Here is a 19661-nt window from a genome sequence, read left to right on the forward strand (position 1 = left end):
GTAGTACAAATAGTAGACATTGGTTATGTCTATTATACATATGATTATGTGTTTCAATTTGTAAGTTTAGTTATCACGAACTTGGTTTGTATCCACTTTGTAGATGATTGTTTCGTCATGTTTGTTTGTGTCTATGGCAATTTAACGGATGCGTTAATTTTATCAATGTTTTAGTTATTATCTACATTTCAAAACAAGTTTGTCCATGCTCATAGATTTTTAATTACGTTTAACATTGTTCTCTTCCTGAAATATATTCAATAAAAAAACGAGCGTCTAAAATATCCAAATTTCATGCTATCATTTTATCAAGTAATCTTTTCATATAATATTTCATACGTCGTGCCAACACACGGGCATTTAACTAGTATACATTAATGGGCCAATAATATCACTATTCCTCTAACCATTCAACCAACCTCGTTCTCTTTGCAAAACCAACCCGTGATTGGATGGTTAAAAGGACTGTGGTATTCCCTGCCCACCAGAGTTCAAGTCCGAGACTTGCCTTTGATGATTGCATTTTCCTAATTTATTTCAGGTCTTCCGGCGATGTGCTTTTAGTGAGAGGAGATGTTCCCGTCGACAACGAAGGCGTCAGTGACGACTTCGTCAATCTCAAAATGATGTGCCAACTTAGTCTCTTGAAGATGCTCATAGGGGTAAGGTGTGCGTGTGTGCGTTTATAGAGGTGAGTGTACGCTCGTGTATGTGTACTAGCGACTTCGATTGTACGTGCTAACAAAAGAAAAACCTCGTTCTTTGTTCCACAAAGTTAATTTCACTACCTAACACGTCCGCACCAAAGACACATGGCGCGCACCCACTTGGCTCTCTCCATTTGCCGCGACGGAAAACGGTGCAACGGAGCAAATAAAAAATCTCCACCTCTTCCGGGAAATCTTTCCCAAGAAACGCAGAAATTCCCCAATCCCCGCAAGTGGAGAGGCGCCGTCGTTCATCACAGCACTCTCCCCTCCTCCCCAAAACCTCTCGCGCCCGCGCGAGATTTCGGGCCCGCGTTGGTCTAGGCCACCGGATCTAGGGTTTCCGCGCGATGCTCTCGTTGCGTAGCGACGCACGCCACCTGGCGGCGCCGGCGGTGCGCGGCGGGGACGACGTATGGCTCGGTGTCAGCGGCGGCGCGGGGCCGGCTCCCGAGGGGCCAGCGCCAGCGGCGGCTTTCCTGCTGCCCCCTGTGTCCTTGGACGCGAGGAGCAAGCAGCTCGTCGGTGGTGAGCACCTCTGCTGATCCTCGATTTTGCTACTCGTTGATCTCTTTTTTAGGTTGTGATCACCGATTTGCCAGGGGTTCCCTTTTCCTCCTTCTGCTAGGGCGTGAAGGATCTTAACTCAGTTTAGCTGGTGGAAAACCGTGCTCCGGGTTGCGTTGTTTGTGTTTGTTTTGAGTTTACGGGTTTTGATATCAAGTAGAAAATGGGGAGAACTATTTTTTTTTTTTTACTCAGAATGGTCTGCGTGGCTGGTGTTGTTGTTCGGATTTCCAGGAACATGTGAGCTATTAAGTCAATAACCTTACTGGAAATTCTAGTCTTCTACTACTGGTTTCCTCAGGCTCATTGAGGATTTAACTAATCAGGTCCACGGAGTCATTTTTGGGCATTCATAAAATAAATACAAGTGGAATACTCAATTTCCTTCTCAGGCAGGCCTCTAAATTAAACCTGAATGTTCTGTTAAATCAGATCGTATAGAGCAGAACTAATCATATTAGAACCAAGTGTGCTTTGATCGGTGGTAATTGAATTTCAATCTTCTTTTGAATACAATCTAAGTATCTAAAACTTTGTATTCAGTTTAAGTCGAAATGTGTCATTCATTTTGCCAGGAGTAGAAAAATAATTCATCCATTGCAGAAGAAAAGAGTACTCGTTCAGCGCTTATGGTCTGTACAGTCGATGCAGCAGAAGCGCATGTGCACGTAATTTGTTTGGCCTGCCTCGCTTGTACATGTTGGCTGTAGGCATGTGGGTTGAGGCGAGAGCTAGATTAGTTGAGGGCACGTGGAGTCCAATGGTTGAGTGGTGATGTGCAGTCTGCGCTCACTTGCTTCAGCCGATTGGAGTCACCCCTTTATAATTAGAACATTTCTGTGTCTTGGGTGGAAAGTGTTCACTCATAGGAACCCAGTGGCTATATTGTGTATCCGCCCCTAATTGTCTGGCATTAAACACATACATTTCACATAACTATTTGCGTAGTAGTCCAAATGGAGCTCAAGCCGGCTAACTTACTGCAGATATTTGAGCTTTTGATAATATACTGGTTAGATCCATGGATGGATAATTATTCAAACCATTGTCTTTTGTGTTACCATGTTGTCTGTTAGTATTGGTACGGGAATCAGCATCATATCTCATATTAATGTCGTAGTTTACCTGACACTTAGGTACTTTTGTGAATAACCTGGTCAGATCAGAACAGTTTTGTTTGTCTATACCCTTGATATCTTGACAGATTTAGTCATACTGGTAATAATTTGGAATTTGCGAAGCACCTATGCGTTCAAATCCTTCAGGGCCGGGAAATGAACAAGATTGTTTTGGAATGCCTTTCGGGGTTGGCTGTGGTATATACCACATTCAGTCACAGCGAATTTGTAGTGTTTTCCTAACAATTTTTTTACTCCTCACCTCTACCATTTGTAGGATTATTAGCTGGTCGTCGAAAAGTGTATGCATAACTTTGAACGGTGTTTTGAAGGGACAAGGTGGTCTCCACATGTTTTTTATTGTTTGTGCAAGACTTACAATTTAAGTCATGTGAAAAGCTGAATTCTTATGGCCTCTGCAAACCTCATGGTGGAGGCAATCTGGTGCACCTTATTAGAACTATGGAGTTATTGGAGTGTACCTGTTGCATCGTGTGGGATTAACTGGTGTAGATATTTAAATGGACACTCATGTTGGAATTGATCTTTTGTACCTTTTAAATTTAACTTCTTGTTCATATTCTAATTGCCATCTTGCTTCTTCAAATGATTTAGTTAATGAAGAGGACCACTTGGCTCTTGCACATCAGAGCTACAAATCAGGAAAATATAGTCAGGCACTGGAGCATGGAAATGCTGTTTATGAGAAGAATCCACGTCGAACTGATAATCTACTTCTCCTTGGGGCTATTTATTTCCAGGTTATTACTATTGTGATGCCTGGGCATGTTCTTTCTTACTTTCCTCCAAATCCGTCACTGAAAGTTTTGTTTCTTCTAGCTTCGTGATTATGATCTTTGCATCGCAAAGAATGAAGAGGCTCTTGCCATTGACCCACAATTTGCAGAGTGCTATGGCAACATGGCAAATGCCTGGAAGGTTCGTTGAGTACTAAGAAAAATCTTTTCAGAAATGGACATGCTTTTTGAGGGCCCCAGAAATTAATGGTGCAATGTGTTTTATTTTGTCATGTAGGAGAAGGGCGACATTGATCTTGCAATTCGTTACTATTTAACTGCTATTCAGGTGTGTTTGTGCTATATTTTCCCGACTTCAATGTCTTTTATGATTCTTTCCAGTCTTTTTGGCCTAAAAGAAAATTGCTCAATACTCCCTCTGTCCCAAAATAAGTGACTCAACTTTACACTAACTTTAGTATGAAGTTAGTACAAAGTCGATTCACTTATTTTGGGACGGCGGGAGTATTTGAATGTGACCGGCGCCCCCCTGTTATATTGCTGTATTGGCCCTAACCACCGAATAATCTTATCAGTCAACAAAGTTTCCACTTCATTTCTGGAAATTCCACTGCGGATCACCAAATGTCTCTTGATGGTTCAAGTTGCCAACTGACCTCCTAGATTGCAGATTTTAGTTAGCGAAATGAATTTTAGGCGAACCACCTCAAGTCACACTCGTTTCTGTGAAAGTGTTATTTGTCTTTGGTGTTAGGGTTTTACTATTATGAATACGGCAGAAGCATTGTTGCTGGACTTGTGCATGGCTTAACATGGAGGAAGAAAGAATAAGATTATATCAGTAAACTGCATGATTTGGTTAGTGTATAGCTGTAGAGACTAGAGGCCTTTCGATTTTAAAGTCAGCGGAATCTCTGTTTTACCTTACTATTATGCCCCTAAGAGGCAATGTAGAGTGGATAATATCCTTTTGATTAAAGTTATATTTTTACTCGATCTCATGTGCCAACATATTCGTAATTTGTTTCCACTTCTTTTGCACATATTTCCATTATGCCAAAATGGTATATTTGTTCCATTGGGTTTCATATCCATAAGAATATCTGTTTTTTATGTTGGCTCGCCAAGCCTATCGCACAACCCTCCTCCTTTACCCGGGCTCGGGAACGGCCATGTTTTAACAAAAACATTGGCTTTGTTGTTGTGTGGTATATTTGTTCCATGGACCTAAATGTCCATCATGGCCATAATCCATGTCTATCATGTTGAGTGCATGCTATCTTTACATGGTTCATCATTTATTCTTTCGGATCCGAGTACTCTTTATGAAGGTGTGTTGTGTGCACCAAGGGATTTAGGGTGTAGTAGAGGCCCAATGAGCACTCTAATGGCCATGAAGAAGTTCTGAGGAAAATTGGCAATATTGACAATACATGCATCTACCTCAGCCCACAATTTCAAATCTAAATCCGATCCACACATTGATAAACAACCAATGCATGGATCGAATTTTGATTTGAAATTGTGTGGCGAGGTTGATGATGTTTTGACAATATTGCCAATTTTTCTCAGATATTTCATGACCATTAGCGGTGCTAATTGGCCCTCTAGCACACCAGTATGCCTCATGTGGCAAGTGCATGCGTTACACCCTTGTTTTTTCCCCTTTCAGTTCTTCTTTTTAACTTGTGAAAGTTTCTAACATAAATAATCAATTGCAAGATTGTAAGAGATGAAATGGTCTGACCGCCAACTTTTCTTCTCTTGTAGCTACGCCCAAATTTTTGTGATGCATGGTCAAACCTTGCAAGTGCATATACACGCAAAGGTAGACTGAATGAAGCAGCACAATGCTGTAAACAAGCACTTGTCCTGAATCCACGTTTGGTATGTGTATTCACATGTTTCCAGTAATTCTGCTTGTTCATTCTATGAGTTGACATTTGTTATTCCATAATTTAGGTTGATGCCCATAGTAATCTGGGGAATCTAATGAAAGCCCAGGGTCTTGTGCAAGAGGTAAGCAAGTTGTGTTGGCTTCGATAACAAGTGATACCGTTGAATGATTCTTATTATGTCATCTGATTGCATCTTCAGGCATATACTTGCTACCTTGAAGCAATACGAATAGATCCACATTTTGCTATTGCATGGTCAAATCTCGCCGGCCTGTTTATGGAGGTTGGGGACCTCAATAAGGCTATGCAGTATTACAAGGTAAATGCCACAAGGGTGCAAGCTTTTGGTGGAATTGAGAAATATCTACTGTGTATTAAAAAGATTCAACCTGAATTGTATGTACTTCAGTTCAATGTATGTGAACCGAATAGATGTATATTGGTACCTTGTTAATAAAGCTGAGTGTTAGTGGATTGAAGTGTTCTGTGAGTTACTATGCTACAACTAGTTCATTACTATAAAAAGGAAACCGTTATGTAGAGTATTACTTCATTAATCCAGGAGTGGGGAAGAGGAGTATATCATCTACTGACTTTGCTCTATGTGTGGTTGTACACAAGAGGCTGTCGTTGAGTACTGAGTGGCGACATAATAGGCTGGACCTAACTTTTAAAATTGTGAAAAGAAATATGTAGGTTTGTACTAACATTTGGCACTGTGAGTAGCAACACAATGGGCTTCTGTCTTGTTAGTTGGTTCAACTGCTTGCTGTTCCTTGACAGCAAAGCTAATATTTAGGCTTTCATGAACTTCGTAATGTTGAAGTGTATAGCCCTTTCCATCAGTTCGGACTGTCGGTTGCGTTGGCTTGCGCATAAAGTTTAACATGGTATCAGGGCCTAAGGTCTTGAGTTCAAGTCCTGTCTTTCACAATTCATAATAGTCCTGCCTCTTGAGCCAAACCTCTGAGTCTATTCGCGTGTTGACTTCCTGCGCCACATGTGAGAGGGGTGTTGAAGTGTGTATGTTGATTTCCTAGCCTTTTCCGTCAGTTTGAACTTTTGTTGCGTTGGCTAGTGCATGAAGCTTTACACCCTAGTGCCACTGAGATGTTTAGTGCCTTGCAAGAAAAGAGGATTTCCGTGAGAAGGCCAAATGAAAGAACTCATGCTTACTATACTTTTCTTGTTCTTGACTTACTTTTGGGCGTGATTATGGTTATGACTATAAAATCTTAAATCCTTTTAGGCGCTTCCTTGATATTCTCTGTGAAGTTCTTTGATATGCCATTTGCGGAGCACTTTTGTGGCATACAGGCGATGATCATTTTCAGAAATTAATTCGAATATGTTATGGTTATATATTATATATATACAAAAGAAAAAATAGATATATATATTGCTTTGAAGAAACATGGTCCCATTGATTCCAATTAAAATTCCAATCTGTGCTCGAAGCCTAAAACCCATGCTGGTCAACTGTAGGTTTGCTCATGACTCTAGACGTTGTGTAGATTGTTGACATTAAATTGGTGTATTAGGTTCATTGCCTAAATCATGCTTTGATGCTGCATATTGTTTATCATTTGCAATATTACATTGAGTTATCTTATCAATAAACACATCGAGGTATAAATTAGCAGTCCAAGTAGTGCAGTGGAAATTGGAAATGCCCAAAATATTACATTTGTGTATATATTGGTTGAAATAATTACTGTATGTTACGTTTATTGAGGCTATTCTGATGGCATTCCAGCCCCTATTTGTGTCAAGAAACTTGTATACTAATTTTGTGATGTATCCATGTTGCACTTATATGCTGTTCAATCATGTTTTATGGATTCATGCAATCAACTTTTTTTATGCACACAGAGTTAAAATAGTATATATCCCTTTTTTTGCACGAGCCCTTTAAATTTTGACGTGGAGTTCAAAATGTATTAGAAAATAAAAAAGATACTCCCTCCGTAAACTAATATGAGAGCATTTAGAACACTACTTTAGTAATCTAAACACTCTTATATTAGTTTACAAGGGTGTACTTTTTAATGAATGTTAGCATTTGTCTATATGTTTTTCTTTTCATTTTTATTATTACTTGTCGGATTTCCTTGTTCATAAATGCCTAACCAAAGGCGATCGAATGATCGTGGCAAAGGGTGTTCGCGTAGCAATTGTTTTATATGTGTACTGTAGCTCCATATAGTGCTTGCTTGTTATATTCTCACAAAATAGATGATTGATTTGCTTTAACCTTCCTGACTGGCATGCTGATGGTCAGTGATTTGAGTGGTATCAATGCTCTTTTTTCTTCTAAAATTATTGCAGGAAGCTGTTAAGCTTAAGCCATCTTTTGCTGATGCACATCTTAATCAAGGGAATGTGTACAAGGTAAGTCTTATGGCAGTAGCTTATGGCTTTGGAAGTTGTGAATGATTGGTTATGGAGCAAATTTTTCGGTGTGTCCAGGCTATGGGAATGCTCCAGGAGGCAGTTGCTTGTTATCAGCGTGCTTTGCAAGCACGCCCTGACTACGCCATGGCTTACGGTATGCACAATTGGTTTATTCTGTGTGTGAGGATGTATGGTAGGTTTGGTTTGTGTCCAACAACTACAATGCTCATTGTTGGCAAGCCAACATGGCCATATTTTCTTGGTCATAGACTGAAAGAATGTTGTATCAGAATTATATTTGCAAGATTTGTTTTTCATCAGTCATCACTTGGCATGGAGGAATCAAAAGGCGAATCCTGTCAACAATTGTTGGTGTGCCAATACAATACCGATGATGACAGCAAACATCCAAAAGCAGCTAGAATAGGGGGACATTTATATTTATGCCCCTAATTTGCGTCCACTCTCAGATTTACCCCTAACTTTTTGATGTGCTCAAATTTGCCCCTAAAAAGCATTTTAGGTCGCAAAAATGCCCTTCCATCTGGTCAAAGTTGTTTGACCGAAACTTTGAAAATTCATAACATATTCATATGAACTCAGAAAAATGCAAATAATGTATCAAAATGTTCATAAAAATGTCACCTATACGCTCATGTCATTTACGTTCATCACCTACACGGGCATTTATTTGCATTCACCATATATAGTTTTTTAATGTTATGAACCCTAAAATGCTTTAAAAAGTGCTTTTGTCATGAACATTAATGACATGCGCATATAGGTATGTTTTTATGAACATTATGATATCTGTTGAATCGGGAGAGGGAGTACCTTCAGACCATGGCATTCCCGTCTTGCTTCTCTCGTGAGTTGTTTGTGTGTGTGTGTGGCGCCTCTGCATGGAGCTGGATTTTTTTCTTTTTTTTGTTATAGAATTCTAAATCGAGCATTAGTTTGAACGACATAGAAAACTCTTTTCCAACTAAGCACTCTTGAGCATCAAGCAATTATATGGCTTGGATTCGGAATGGCTGGGTGCCTCCTTATTAGGTCAGTCCCTCTACATGGGCTTGGGCCCTAAGGGAGAAGAGGCTGGGCCCATACCGGTTCAACCCCCCCCCCCCCTCTCAAGATGGGTGGTAGATATCTATCATTCCCATCTTGTCACATGCCAAGTTACACTCATTTGTTCCCAGTCCCTTTGTCAAACAATCTCCCTTTGTCAAACAATCTGCAAACTGTTGCCCAAAGCTGACATGGGTAAGGCTGATGATCCCCGTATCAAGTTTCTCCTTAATGAAGAAGCGATCAATTTTCACGTGCTTTGTCCTATCATGTTGAACTGGGTTAGAGCAAGTACAACAAGGTACAGTCAGCAGGCTGTAAGGATTAAAATACTATATTTTGCTGAGTTGGATGAGAGAGAAGAGGAGAGAGAAGGGAAGCGGGCTCTTTGTGAAGAGCTAGCTCTAGCACGTGCTCCTAGATGCTTTGTGAGAATGAAAGGTGGGCCATATATGATAAAAATAGTATTCTTTTATAGCTAACTATTGTATAAGCTAGCTACAAAATGGGCTATAAGATGGCTTATAGCCAGCAGTTGGCTATACTATTAACCATGCTCTTATTAGCGATAGCTATAGTTGACTGATTGTCACACCACACCTTCAAGGGTTCCTTCCTCAGAAGTTTCAACTTGCACAGCAGGTACTTCACCCAGAGCATCTCACACAACCCTTGAGATAATGCTCTATACTCAGCTTCTGCTGTGACACAACCGATTGTTTCTTGCTTCTCCATGACACCAAATTTCCTCCCACAATCACGCAGTAGCCAGAAGTTGATCTTCTATCACCGTGACAACTGGCCCAGTCAGAGTCACTATAGCCATCCACCTCAAGATGTCCACTCTTCCCAAACCACAACCCTTTACCCGGAGTCCCCTTAAAGTATCTCGGGATTCTGTGCACAATATCAAGATGCCCACTCCTTGGTTCATGCATGTATCTGCTCACCACCCCCATAGCATACGTAATGTCAGGCCTGGTATGACACAAGTACAATAACCTCCCAACCAGTTTCTGATAATCTTCCTTATTCACCAGCTCTCCTGATTGTCCTGTAACTTGATGATTTTGTTCAATCGGAGTAGGGGCAGCACGACATCCCATCATGCCCGTGTCACTCAAGAGATCCAAGGTGTATTTCCGTTGGCACAAAGATATTCCCTTCTTTGTCCGAGCCACTTCAGTGCCAAGAAAGTATTTTAGGTTGCCCAAATCCTATACCTCAAACTCCTTGCTCAGACAACCCTTCAATCTTTCTATTTCCTCCTTATCATCTCCAGTGATGATAATGTCATTCACATACACAACAAGAATGGTGATCTTCCGATCGGAGTGCTGGTAGAACATCGTGTGGTCACCGTTACACTGACCACACCCCATACCACGGACAACACGTCTGAATCTATCAAACCATGCCCTCGGTGATTGCTTCAGTCCATACAAGGATTTCTTTAGCTTGCATACCTTCCCCGTGGTCTCTAACGTACCAAAACCTGGTGGTATCTCCATGTACACTTCTTCCTTCAACCCACCATGCAAGAAGGCATTCTTGACATCTTATTGATGCAATTTCCACCCAAAGTTTGCAGCACAGGAGACCAATATCCTTATTGTATTCATCTTTGCCACTGGAGCAAACGTCTCATCATAGTCAATTCCGTTAGTTTGACTATATTCTCTGGCGACCAATCTGGCCTTATACCGTTCCACCTTCCCCTCAGGATTCTGCTTCACGGTGTATACCCACTTGCAGCTGACTGCTTACTTTTCTGCTGATAATGTGGTGAGCACCCACGTCTTGTTTTTCTTTAGTGCTTCCAACTCCTCTATCATTGCTTCACGCCACTTGGATCTTGCTTTGCAGCCTTTCAATCCTTTGGGACTGACAGAGGCAACAAACGCTCTATAGGAAGGAGACAAAGCCTCATAGGACACAAAATTGCCAATGTCGTGATCGTCAAAACCATCATGTGGTAGAGCCTTCCTTGCCATTTCACCCTTCCTTGCCGCTTCACATGTCCCCTTTCACAACGCCATAGGCAGTTCCATTGTGTCAGATGAGCTTGCATCACTGCCTTGCTGCTTCCCCTGCACTGACTGCTCCCCCTGCACATGTGGCTGCCACCGTGAATATACCAGACGTGTGTTAGATGAGCTGTGCACTTGTGGCACTTGGGGCTGCCGTCGTGAGTACACCAGGGGAATCTTCTGCCACCGATCCCGAATAGGAACCTGAAGTACCAATTGTCATTGTTGGCTGGACTTGAACCTGCACATCATCATCAGTGAGAGTACCAGCCGGAATTGTACCCACTATTGGCAGGACACGAGCCTGCACATCATCAGTGTTAGTACCCTTAGAGTCACCATGAGTGGCCTGCTCCCCCTCTTGACCATCTTCCACAGGGTGTAGGTGGTCAAGCTCTGCAAACAACAGACTCAGGTCTGTTGGCTCACCATAGAATGGCTTAGATTCCTTGAAAGTGACATCCATACTTACAAATCTGCGTTTCTCAGAGGGACACCAACATTTGTACCCCTGCTGACTAGAAGCATAGCCCAGAAAAACACACTTCACTGCCCGCGGATCTTGATTCCCAACAGAAGGTCGGTGATCACGAACAAAGCTGGTACTGCCAAACAATTTTGGGGGAACAACAAACTTATTTTCTCCAAGCAGCAACTCGCACGGAGATTTCATGCCGAGTATCCTTGAAGGTGTCCGGTTGATGAGGTATGTGGCTGTCATAACTGCTTCACTCCACAAGAACTTGGGCACATTCATGGTGAACACCAATGACCGAGCAACCTCAAGGATATGTCGATTCTTCCTTTCTGCCACTCCATTCTGAGGGGGGGGGGGGGGGGTTCTGGACAGGAAGTTTGATGAAGAATCCCTTGGTCAGACAAGAAGGCCCCAAAGGTATTGTTCACATACCTTGTGCCATTGTCAGTCCTGATCACCTGCACCTTAAACCGATTCTTCACCAAGGCATGGAAATCCTGAAAACAGCTAAACACCTCATCCTTGTGACACATCAAATAGATCCAAGTCATACGAGTATAGCAGCCGATAAAGGTAACAAAGTACTTCATTCCATGCATTGAGACAACTGGGCTTTTCCATACATCCGAATGAACAAGCATAAAAGGAGATATGCTCCTAAGTCCCTTACTTACATAGGAGGCTCTTGCCCTTGCCTATGCCACACATAACATCCGGAAATATTCTTCTCATCTTATCAAAAGATACATGCCCCATCCTACAGCGATGAATCATCGCCTGTTTCTCCTTGTCCTCCATGGTCACAACCCCCTACACCTGGTGCCAGTCCCAACCGTCTGTCTCGTCTGTCGCTCTTCAATCAAGCAACCAAACTTGTCAAGAATCACACGACAGTCTATTTGATCAATGAGAGCACTCATTGAGACCAAGTTGACAGGAAAATCTGGCACATGTAAAACTGAGGATAGGGAGATGCTCGAAGTACATTGTACTGTGCCAACTCCTATGACAGGCTGCTTTATACCATCGGCAGTTTGTATAGTGCCCTTGCGAGTAGGAGGATGCTTATTGTAAGACTCAAACACACTGAATTTACCCACAACATGCTTAGATGCTCCAGAGTCTAGAACCCATTCTGGACCATTCTCATTAGTGGCAAGAGATGCCTTTTCTGGATTATCTTCATCAGTGGAGGCCCAATGAGCACAATCTCCATAGGCAGCATCATCTACCCCTCTGCCTCTGCCTCCTCCAAGCTTCATGCGTGATATGAAAGCATGGAGCTCCTCCAACTCAGCCCTCAACTTAACGGTCTGAGCCTCCTTCTCACGTGTCACCCCCTCGGCTGTTTTCTTGTCAGCCTGGATTTCCTCCACCTTCCTCCTGAGGCTCTCCAATTCCTTCACCATTTCAGTCTTCTCAGTTTCTGCCACAGACATGCCGTATTTCTCCTCTACTTCGGTAACCACCTCCAGTCGCTGCCTCTTTTTCCCTCTCATTTCTGCTTCTGCAACCACCTCCAGTTGCTGCCTCTTTCTCCCTCTCATTTCAGTCACGGTCCCCAGTTCTCCCTCTGGCTAGCAGCAGCTCCACGCAGCACACAACAGAAGCAGATCAACAGCAAGCACCAGCCACACTCCTCCAGCAGAACAGCAGTCTCCACTTCCCTTTCAATCAGAAGCACAACACTGCACCACTTCTCCTTCCTCAGCAGCAGGACAGCAGACCAACAACAAACTCAGCTTCAGGCAGCTACAGTCTTCTCTTCTCCCCTTCTCCTTTACTTGATAGATATCTACCACCCATCTTGAGAGGGAGTATTGAACCGGTATGGGCCCAGCCCAGCCACTTCTCCCTTTCTCCTCTGCCACAGCAACGCAGCAGCCCACAGCAACAAGCAGCAGTAGTCAGCAGAGCACGCAGCACCTCCTCTGCCTGCAGCTACCTTCCCTGCTCTTCCTCCTATCTCCTCCTTTCCTCCTTGAGAAGCAGCAGCCGCTCCAGATGCAGCTGCTTTTCTTCCTCCTCCCGAAACGAAGCAGAGAAGAGGTCCGGGCAGCAAGAACCAGCCCCAGCCGTCGGCCTGTCACCCGCGCAGCCTCTCCATGCGAGAGGATCTTCCAGATCCGCGCCGCCGCCTTCCTGGACCCCGCCGTTGCCCTCGCCACCTCAGGCCCCGCCGTACCTGGCCTCTGATACCATGTTGAATCGGGAGAGGGGAGTACCTTCAGACCATGGCATTCCCGTCTTGCTTCTCTCGTGAGTTTGTGTGTGTGTGTGGCGGCTCTGCATGGAGCTGGATGGCTGGGTGCCTCCTTATTAGGTCAGTCCCTCTACATGGGCTTGGGCCCTAAGGGAGAAGAGGCTGGGCTGGGCCCATACCGGTTCAACAATATCTTATCTTGTATTCTTCTGAGTTCATATGAATTTGTTATGAATTTTCAAAGTTTTGGTCAAACAACTTTGACCAGATGGAAGGGCATTCTTGCGACCTAAAATGCATTTTAGGGGTAAATTTGAGCACATAAAAAATCTAGGGGTAAATTTGAGTAGTGGGTTCAAGTTAGGGGCACAAATGTGAATGTCCCAACTAAATATTGATCAACTACAAAGCAATTGTATTACATTGGCTTTGGCTAAAAATTGGCATGGTACCTGTTGGATATTGACTAAACCTTCCATTACTCCTTAGTAGTAGTTTGCAATTTTTATAAGTGTAAATACTAATTCGGTGACATTTGCCCTCTCGAGTCCATTTATTTAGATGTTCATCATGGATGAGATATGTACAAGCTCACAAGAGAGTGGTCATTTCTTTACCTTCAAAGTAGACCCTTAGTATACCTCGTAATGCAAAGGACGGGGGAACATTTTCATGCAGGTAATCTTGCCACTATCTACTATGAGCAACGCCAGCTTGATATGGCAATTCATTGTTACAATCAGGCTATAATATGTGATTCTCGATTTGTGGAAGCATACAATAACATGGTAAGTTCTGGAAGTGCTCACTGTTCATTACTGACTGACAATAGTTTTGTTGGTTACTTGGCTAACATTTTCTATCTTTCATAGGGTAATGCACTTAAAGATGCTGGGAGAGTAGAAGAGGCAATTAATTGCTTCCAAGTATGTTCTACTTCATTATTGTAATTTTCCATATTTTGTTCCGGTTCTGATGCATTCACTTCCTTGGTGTAGTCATGCCTTGTATTACAGGCAAACCATCCACAGGCTCTTACTAATCTAGGAAACATCTACATGGAGTGGTAAGATTCTCCTACCTTTTTATGGTTTGATACCTTACCATATTGAGGTCCTTTTTTACTTATAAACTTTTCCTTTTTTGCAGGAACATGATAAGTACTGCCGCTTCATTCTACAAAGCAGCAATTGCTGTTACATCTGGGTTGTCTTCGCCACTCAACAATCTAGCAGTCATATACAAGCAACAGGTACTAGCTTGAAGATTTCTTTTTGTATATATATTTTTAGAGAACTGTGCTTATTGCTTTTGCTGTCTGAGATTTCGTTTTGTATACCCTTTTTTTTTTCTGATATTGTTCATCTTCGTGTGCAATAGGGAAGCTATGCTGATGCTATTGCATGTTACACTGAAGTTCTTCGTATAGATCCTACTGCAGCTGATGCACTTGTTAATAGAGGAAATACATTTAAGGAGTTTGGAAGAGTGGCCGAGGCAATTCAGGATTACATACAGGCCGTGACAATCAGGCCAAATATGGCAGAAGCCCATGCAAACTTAGCCTCAGCTTATAAAGATAGGTACTACTCTCTCCTTCCTAAATATGTCTTTTTAGAGATTTCACTAGGGGGCTACATACGGATTGCTCCGTATGTAGCCCCCTAGTGAAATCTCTAAGAAGACTTATATTTAGGAACGGAGAGAGTACTTAGTAATTAATATATCGCGGTTTGGTATTACATTCAGTTATTATAGTGATCTTATGCTTCTAATTGAATTTTAATTTGTGAAATGTGATTTTTCCCCTGTAGTGGACATCAAGAAGCAGCTATAGCTAGCTATAAACAAGCTCTTTGTCTGCGTCCTGATTTTCCAGAAGTAACGTGCAACCTTCTTCATACTCTACAGGTTCGACCTAGCTCACATGATTTGATGATTGTCTAATTTTTTCAATCAAAACATAGAAGCATACTATTACCTGTACAACTTGAGACACTCCCCATGTGTAACCCTGAAGACCACGAGAGCTAATTTATATCTTTACTCCTTGTTGTATAATTTTTTTTCATGTAAAAAGTTATCGATTTTTTGTATGTTAGCTTGGATATTTCATGTTTGATGTCCCTAGAAAGGAAGCTAATGCTAAGTTCTAGTTGCATGCAAATGCAGCCATGCCCAGGAAAATAGTAATTAAAAAATGCTACCCTTGTTTGATTCACTGCAGAGTGTTTGTGACTGGGAAAACAGAGATACTATGTTCCGTGAAGTTGAAGAGATAATCAGACGGCAGATAAAGGTGCCCCTTTTTGATTAATTTCATTTCCTAAAGTATGATAGAGATAGGTAATGTTAAACAATGAAAATGTCAAGAGCCATGATGAAGCTTTGGTTATTGTCCCAATAGATGTCACTTCTGCCAAGTGTGCAGCCATTTCATGCTATTGCTTATCCTATTGATCCTTTGCTCGCCTTGGAAATTAGGTATATATATATATCCTCTTGGCTCTTACTGCACTGTTATTTACACCATCATTGATATTTTCTGCTTCATTATTTACACTTAATATTTTTTGTTTGGCAGCCGCAAATATGCAGTCCAGTGTTCATTAATTGCTTCTCGCTTTGGGTTGCCACCATTTGTCCACCCACCCCCTTTACCCGTGAAGGCAGAGGGTAAACATGGCCGACTCAGGGTCGGGTACGTCTAAATGCGCTGTTATCAACATTGCTGGGCTCCAGCAACAACTGACTAGTAGGCATTTGAATTTTGCAGATATGTTAGTAGTGATTTTGGTAATCATCCGCTTTCCCATCTCATGGGTTCAGTATTTGGTATGCATGACCGTGACAATGTTGAGGTAATTCATCTTTTCTTTTCCTCTTTATACCTTGTTGATTTATTGTATCAACAACAACTTATCAATTGTGATGGCAGGTTTTTTGCTACGCGTTGAGTCAAAATGATGGCACTGAATGGCGACAGCGTATCCAGGCTGAGGCAGAGCATTTCATTGATGTGTCTGCCATGACATCTGATGTGATAGCCAAAATGATAAATGAAGACAAAATACAAGTTTTAATCAATCTTAATGGCTACACAAAGGTAATGGTTTCACGTCTTTACATAACCCCTTATCTGTCTCCTCAGATTAACTTCTGTCCAGGACAACCTCATGCTATCACTCTGATTTTCTCCTCATGTTTTTGCATTTGCTTTTATTCAAATTGAGCAGGCATATGCTATTCTCAAAGTTGTTATCACTAAATATCATGTACTCCCTCCGTAAACTAATATAAGAGCGTTTAGATCACTATTTTAGTTATCTAAACACTCTTATATTAGTTTACAGAGGAAGTAATATACTGTACACTGAAGTGTTCTTAAAAAGAAAGTAGTTCAGCGTCTCTGTGGGAGATGTTATCAGTCTGCCTCATGCATTCAAGTTAAACAGGGTGCAAGGAATGAAATTTTCGCGATGCAACCAGCACCTATTCAAGTTTCGTACATGGGGTTCCCAGGGACGACAGGTGCTTCTTACATAGACTACTTGGTCACAGATGAGGTCTGAGTTCTTTAAACAACAATCTGATTTCTGATGCGCAATATTTTCTTAGCTTTAGGTGCATTAAATTGACGTCTTCTTGTCGTTTAACAATATTTGCAGTTTGTTTCTCCCACTCGCTATGCACATATATACTCTGAAAAGCTTGTTCATCTCCCACATTGCTATTTCGTCAATGACTACAAGCAGGTTCATTTCATTTTGCACTATGTTATTTGTGCTCTCATTCATTCATGTTATTTCTGACTATGGCTACTATACCAGAAAAATTGTGATGTCTTAAGTCCGGTATGCCCGCATAAAAGATCAGATTATGGGTTACCCAAGGATAAATTCATCTTTGCATGCTTTAATCAGCTCTACAAGATGGACCCAGAAATATTTGATACATGGTAACGTTCTATTACCTGTACTTCTTCGCAGTTTGTCAAAAACAGACATACATACATCATGTAATTTCTGTGGAGATGGTGTTAATGTGTGTGCACTATCTTTTGAAGGTGTAATATTGTCAAGCGTGTTCCAAACAGTGTGTTATGGCTCTTAAGGTTTCCAGCCACTGGTGAAATGAGAGTAAAAGCACGTAAGCAGATTAAATATTTCTCTGTTGCCTGAACTTTTCATCTCTAAAGAAGAATGACGCGAGGCAGCAGAATTTAACTTATATAATACTGGAATGCTATCTTCATGCAGATGCTGCTGCAAGGGGAGTGAGCCCTGATCAGATCATTTTCACAGATGTTGCCATGAAACATGAGCATATCCGAAGAAGCGAATTGGCAGACCTCTTCCTCGACACGTATGCTCTTAACCAGCTTTTTCACTTGTTCTGTGTGATAAGCACATCGGTTCATACTTAATACTGATACTTGGTCTATATTTTGGTCTGTCTTTGTGAACTTCTCACATCACAGGCCCCTTTGCAATGCCCACACAACTGGTACCGACATTCTATGGGCTGGCTTGCCAATGATAACACTTCCTCTAGAGAAAATGGCAACCAGAGTAGCTGGCTCCCTTTGTTTAGCGACTGGGCTTGGGGATGAGATGATTGTTAGCAGGTAAGTATTGATTAGAAGCTGGTTTATTTGTAATCTATCTGGGACGGCATGGTGCATGCACATTTACCCTTCCTTTTCTGATTGTAGCACGAAGGAGTACGAAGACCGAGCAGTTGAACTGGCGACAAACCCGGCAAAACTCCAAGCACTGACCAATAAGCTTAAAGAAGTTCGTTTAACCTGTCCTTTATTTGACACTGCTCGATGGGTATGATTTCTGTACGATGTCCCTGTGTGATACTCCCTGGCATGTCATTTCTAGGCAGTAAATTCTGATGAGCTCTCTGCTTGCCAACCATTTCAGGTTCGGAACCTTGATAGGGCGTACTTCAAGATGTGGAATATTTATTGCTCTGGCCGTCATCCGGAGCCGTTTAAGGTAAAAGAAGACGACAGTGAGTTCCCATATGACAGATGAGGAGCATGAAATCCCGGCTGTGTAGATAAAAAGCAGAGTTGTAGCATAGTACAATCATGTAACTCGTCTGGCTGCGCCCTGTCCTGTACCATATAGACCTTTGCGTGTGGAGTTCGACTTATGTACCCAAGAAAGAAGAATGTAGCAGGTTTAGTCTTGTGATGAGATCGGATTAGCCTATTTATGTGTGCCAACAGAAGATTATAGTTTTGTTGGTTCCTGATTGTTGTACTATTCAACCCCAGCTTGTGCTGCTATCAGAATGTTGACACTGAGCTGCAGAGATACAATATCCAATGTCTGAAATATAATATGGCATCTGTTCGCCTTGATTGTTGGGGCACTGATGCGTTCAGTTAGTAACCGAGTTAGAGATGAGTCAGAGCATCTCTTGCAGACTCCGTATAAATGGTCAAACCATTATAATTTTTCTGTTTTACAATTTTGGTTCAGATGGGAAAGGGGCGGCGGCGGCTGGATTGAAGGAAGGAGCTCTTTATCTCAGTTTTACGGTATCTGTTCGATCGTAGTTAAAATATATTTTTAAAATACTTTTTTTTAAACCTTTATCTTTGTTTTACAGTTTATGATTTTAAAAGAATAGCTAGAGATGTTCTTAGTACCGAAATGGCCCATCCATTGGTATGTGGGAGGTCGGAAGTGGGAACGCGTTTTTACTTTTATAGGTGGATCATGGCACCTACAAAAGACTGCCAAGCTTTGGGCAATCTTTGTCTGGTTCGAGAGTTCAAAGGCCGCTCCTGAAGCTGTAAGTGTGCTGCTGTTAGTGTTCCCGTTCCCAGGCGATGCATTATTTGTTCCAATCTGGAAAAGTACATCACAGTCTAAAAAGAAGGGTCCATCCCTGATCCCTCTATCATCTTTGGAGGAGCAACTCGATGCTGAAGAGCACAAACGAAGAGTGCATGCATTTGGGTTGGGTCGCCCGTGACTGACACACAAAAGGACCATGTACTAGAATAATGCTGAAATACAAATCAATCCTTAGAAACGGGTCGGACACATGCGGATGGGGGATGGCACATGGGGGTGGATGCCTACATTTGCTCTTGGATTTAGCATTCGGGCGGATCACGGGCTGGCGGTGCTGCAGACTGTTTGGCCTTGTTCTCTAGTTAGAAGGGTAGCTTGTAAGTAACACCTAACTTCAAATATTCTCGGCACCATCCACAGTTGCGTGCTACTAAATTTCAGGACCAGTGTACACTGCACAATCGCTACGGATAGAGGGGTCACATGCATCCTATTTTAGAGCATCTACAACCGACACCCTAAAACTTTCCTCTACGTAAGACGGGCCACATGCATCGTATCTTAGAGCATCTGTAACAGACACCCAAAACCCTTCTTTACATAACATGGTCCGCACTCGGA

At 42.1% G+C, this 19661-nt stretch overlaps 1 protein-coding gene across 1 annotated transcript; it reads left to right on the forward strand.

Annotated features, from left to right (window-relative positions):
* The first annotated feature begins 860 nt into the window (after positions 1-860).
* Positions 861-18625, forward strand: LOC123426467 (probable UDP-N-acetylglucosamine--peptide N-acetylglucosaminyltransferase SEC). The gene is made up of 28 exons (XM_045110308.1): positions 861-1235; positions 3008-3153; positions 3233-3331; positions 3428-3478; positions 4921-5037; positions 5113-5169; positions 5248-5367; positions 7377-7439; positions 7518-7596; positions 13900-14009; positions 14094-14147; positions 14220-14287; positions 14371-14473; positions 14602-14804; positions 15036-15132; positions 15449-15520; positions 15629-15705; positions 15806-15922; positions 15998-16082; positions 16160-16327; positions 16677-16787; positions 16890-16976; positions 17052-17179; positions 17288-17370; positions 17481-17586; positions 17702-17848; positions 17936-18056; positions 18153-18625. The coding sequence occupies exons 1-28, from the start codon at positions 1058-1060 to the stop codon at positions 18264-18266; spliced, it is 2961 nt and encodes a 986-aa protein (XP_044966243.1). The 5' UTR covers positions 861-1057; the 3' UTR covers positions 18267-18625.
* The last annotated feature ends 1036 nt before the right edge of the window (positions 18626-19661 follow it).

Source organism: Hordeum vulgare, chromosome 2H (genome assembly GCF_904849725.1).
Source record: "Hordeum vulgare subsp. vulgare chromosome 2H, MorexV3_pseudomolecules_assembly, whole genome shotgun sequence".
Classification (NCBI taxonomy): Eukaryota; Viridiplantae; Streptophyta; class Magnoliopsida; order Poales; family Poaceae; genus Hordeum; species Hordeum vulgare.